The 1,444-nt window shown below is 45.5% G+C and overlaps 1 protein-coding gene across 1 annotated transcript; it reads right to left on the minus strand.

The window, feature by feature from the left end:
- Window positions 1-114: 114 nt before the first annotated feature.
- Window positions 115-238, minus strand: LOC104270741 (apoptosis regulator Bcl-2-like; the record flags this gene model as incomplete). The annotated part of the gene is made up of 1 exon (XM_009865183.1): window positions 115-238. A coding segment is annotated over exon 1 (124 nt), but the record flags the coding sequence as incomplete, so codon positions are not given.
- Between the last annotated feature and the right edge of the window lie 1,206 nt (window positions 239-1,444).

A 1,444-nucleotide genomic window follows, 5' to 3' on the forward strand; every position in this document is an offset into this window, starting at 1 on the left:
TAGCAGCAGCCGAGCCGGGGGGCTCGGGGTGCGGAGACACCAGCCCGGTGTGATCAGAGGAAGTCCCAGCAGCAGCAGCAACCGCAGCAGCAGCAGCAGCAGGAGGAGAGAGACCTGGAGGCAGGGGTGCCCTGTCCTCGCCGGCAGCCCAGTCGTATCCCCTCTGCGAGAGTTTATAGTGGATGTACTTCAGCACTATCTCCCGGTTATCGTAGCCTCTTCTCCCCGGATGAGCCATAATTCCCAAGAGGAAGCAGCAAGAGGGAGGGAGAGAGGAAGAAGAGGAGCAGGATGAACCCAAAAAAGTAAAGCAGCCAACGATAATAAAATTAATAACACCAAAAATTATAATCCAGTTACTGTATCGGGCATGGTTTCATTCATGGTGCTGTGGGGGAGTTCTCAGGGTCTTGGAGGTACTTTTGTCTTCTCAGTGTTTCCTCCTTGGTTTGAGATGCACAGTATAAATAGGGATTAAAATGCTGTAAATACTTTACTTCCAGGTGCACAATTATTACTTATTACCAATTTACTTTAGGACCAATTCCTCCTCGGTGTTGGAACACATCTTAAAAAACAGTATACCGATTCAAAATGAGGTGCATTCTTCCCTAGGTGCTGAACTACCACGGACACGAAGGAGCGGACGAACAGACACGGCAAAAACGGCAATTCAACACAACTTGCTAAATAGCCTTGGATGAACGTTAATCCAACGCACTTTAAGCTAGAAACCTCACCACTGCTCTTTTTTTTTTCTTAAGTTACACAAACTAAATTTCCTCTGTAAAGTACTTACTTGGACTATAAATATGTTCCTCTGTCAAGTTTCCTCTACAAAAAAAAATAGCAACAACAAAACCCAAACATCGCAAGTCTTCAGAAACGTTAAGTTCTGGCCGCTTTGATGCTTCAAGTCACCAAGGGGATTGGAAAGGGACAAAAAAAAAAATCTCTACGATTTGAAATGTTTTTTCCCAGACTCCTGTTTAACAGACATCTCCAAAGATGTGTCAGAGCTCAGAAAATCCCGCCTCGCAGCCCGGGAAGACGAACAACCCAAAAGAGACGGAAAATCCTGGAGACCAGATGAACGACATTTGAATCCAAGCTCTCGCAGAAGTGCTCCGTTTTTCCCTCCAGTGCAACGTACAGACATAGGCATTTACGTAGTTTCATTCAGACACCGATCGCAGGAGCCTGGTGCTTCCACACACACGCACGCACACATTAAAAAAAAAAAATTAAAAAAAATTTGCATGTATTTAGGAAATTAATTCTTTTTCACAAAAAGGAGCGTAAAAAAAAAATCATGAAAAAAATAAAAAGAGAGAAGGCAAATTGCTTTTGACTGTGGCTCCGGGGAGAAATGCCATTTCCCGAGCAGCTTTGTATCGCAGGAGGAGGAAGAGCCCCCGGCGCTGCCGCGGAGGGGCGCGGACGG

This window comes from Apaloderma vittatum, unplaced genomic scaffold (genome assembly GCF_000703405.1).
Source record: "Apaloderma vittatum isolate BGI_N311 unplaced genomic scaffold, ASM70340v1 Scaffold42592, whole genome shotgun sequence".
In the NCBI taxonomy this organism is placed as follows: Eukaryota; Metazoa; Chordata; class Aves; order Trogoniformes; family Trogonidae; genus Apaloderma; species Apaloderma vittatum.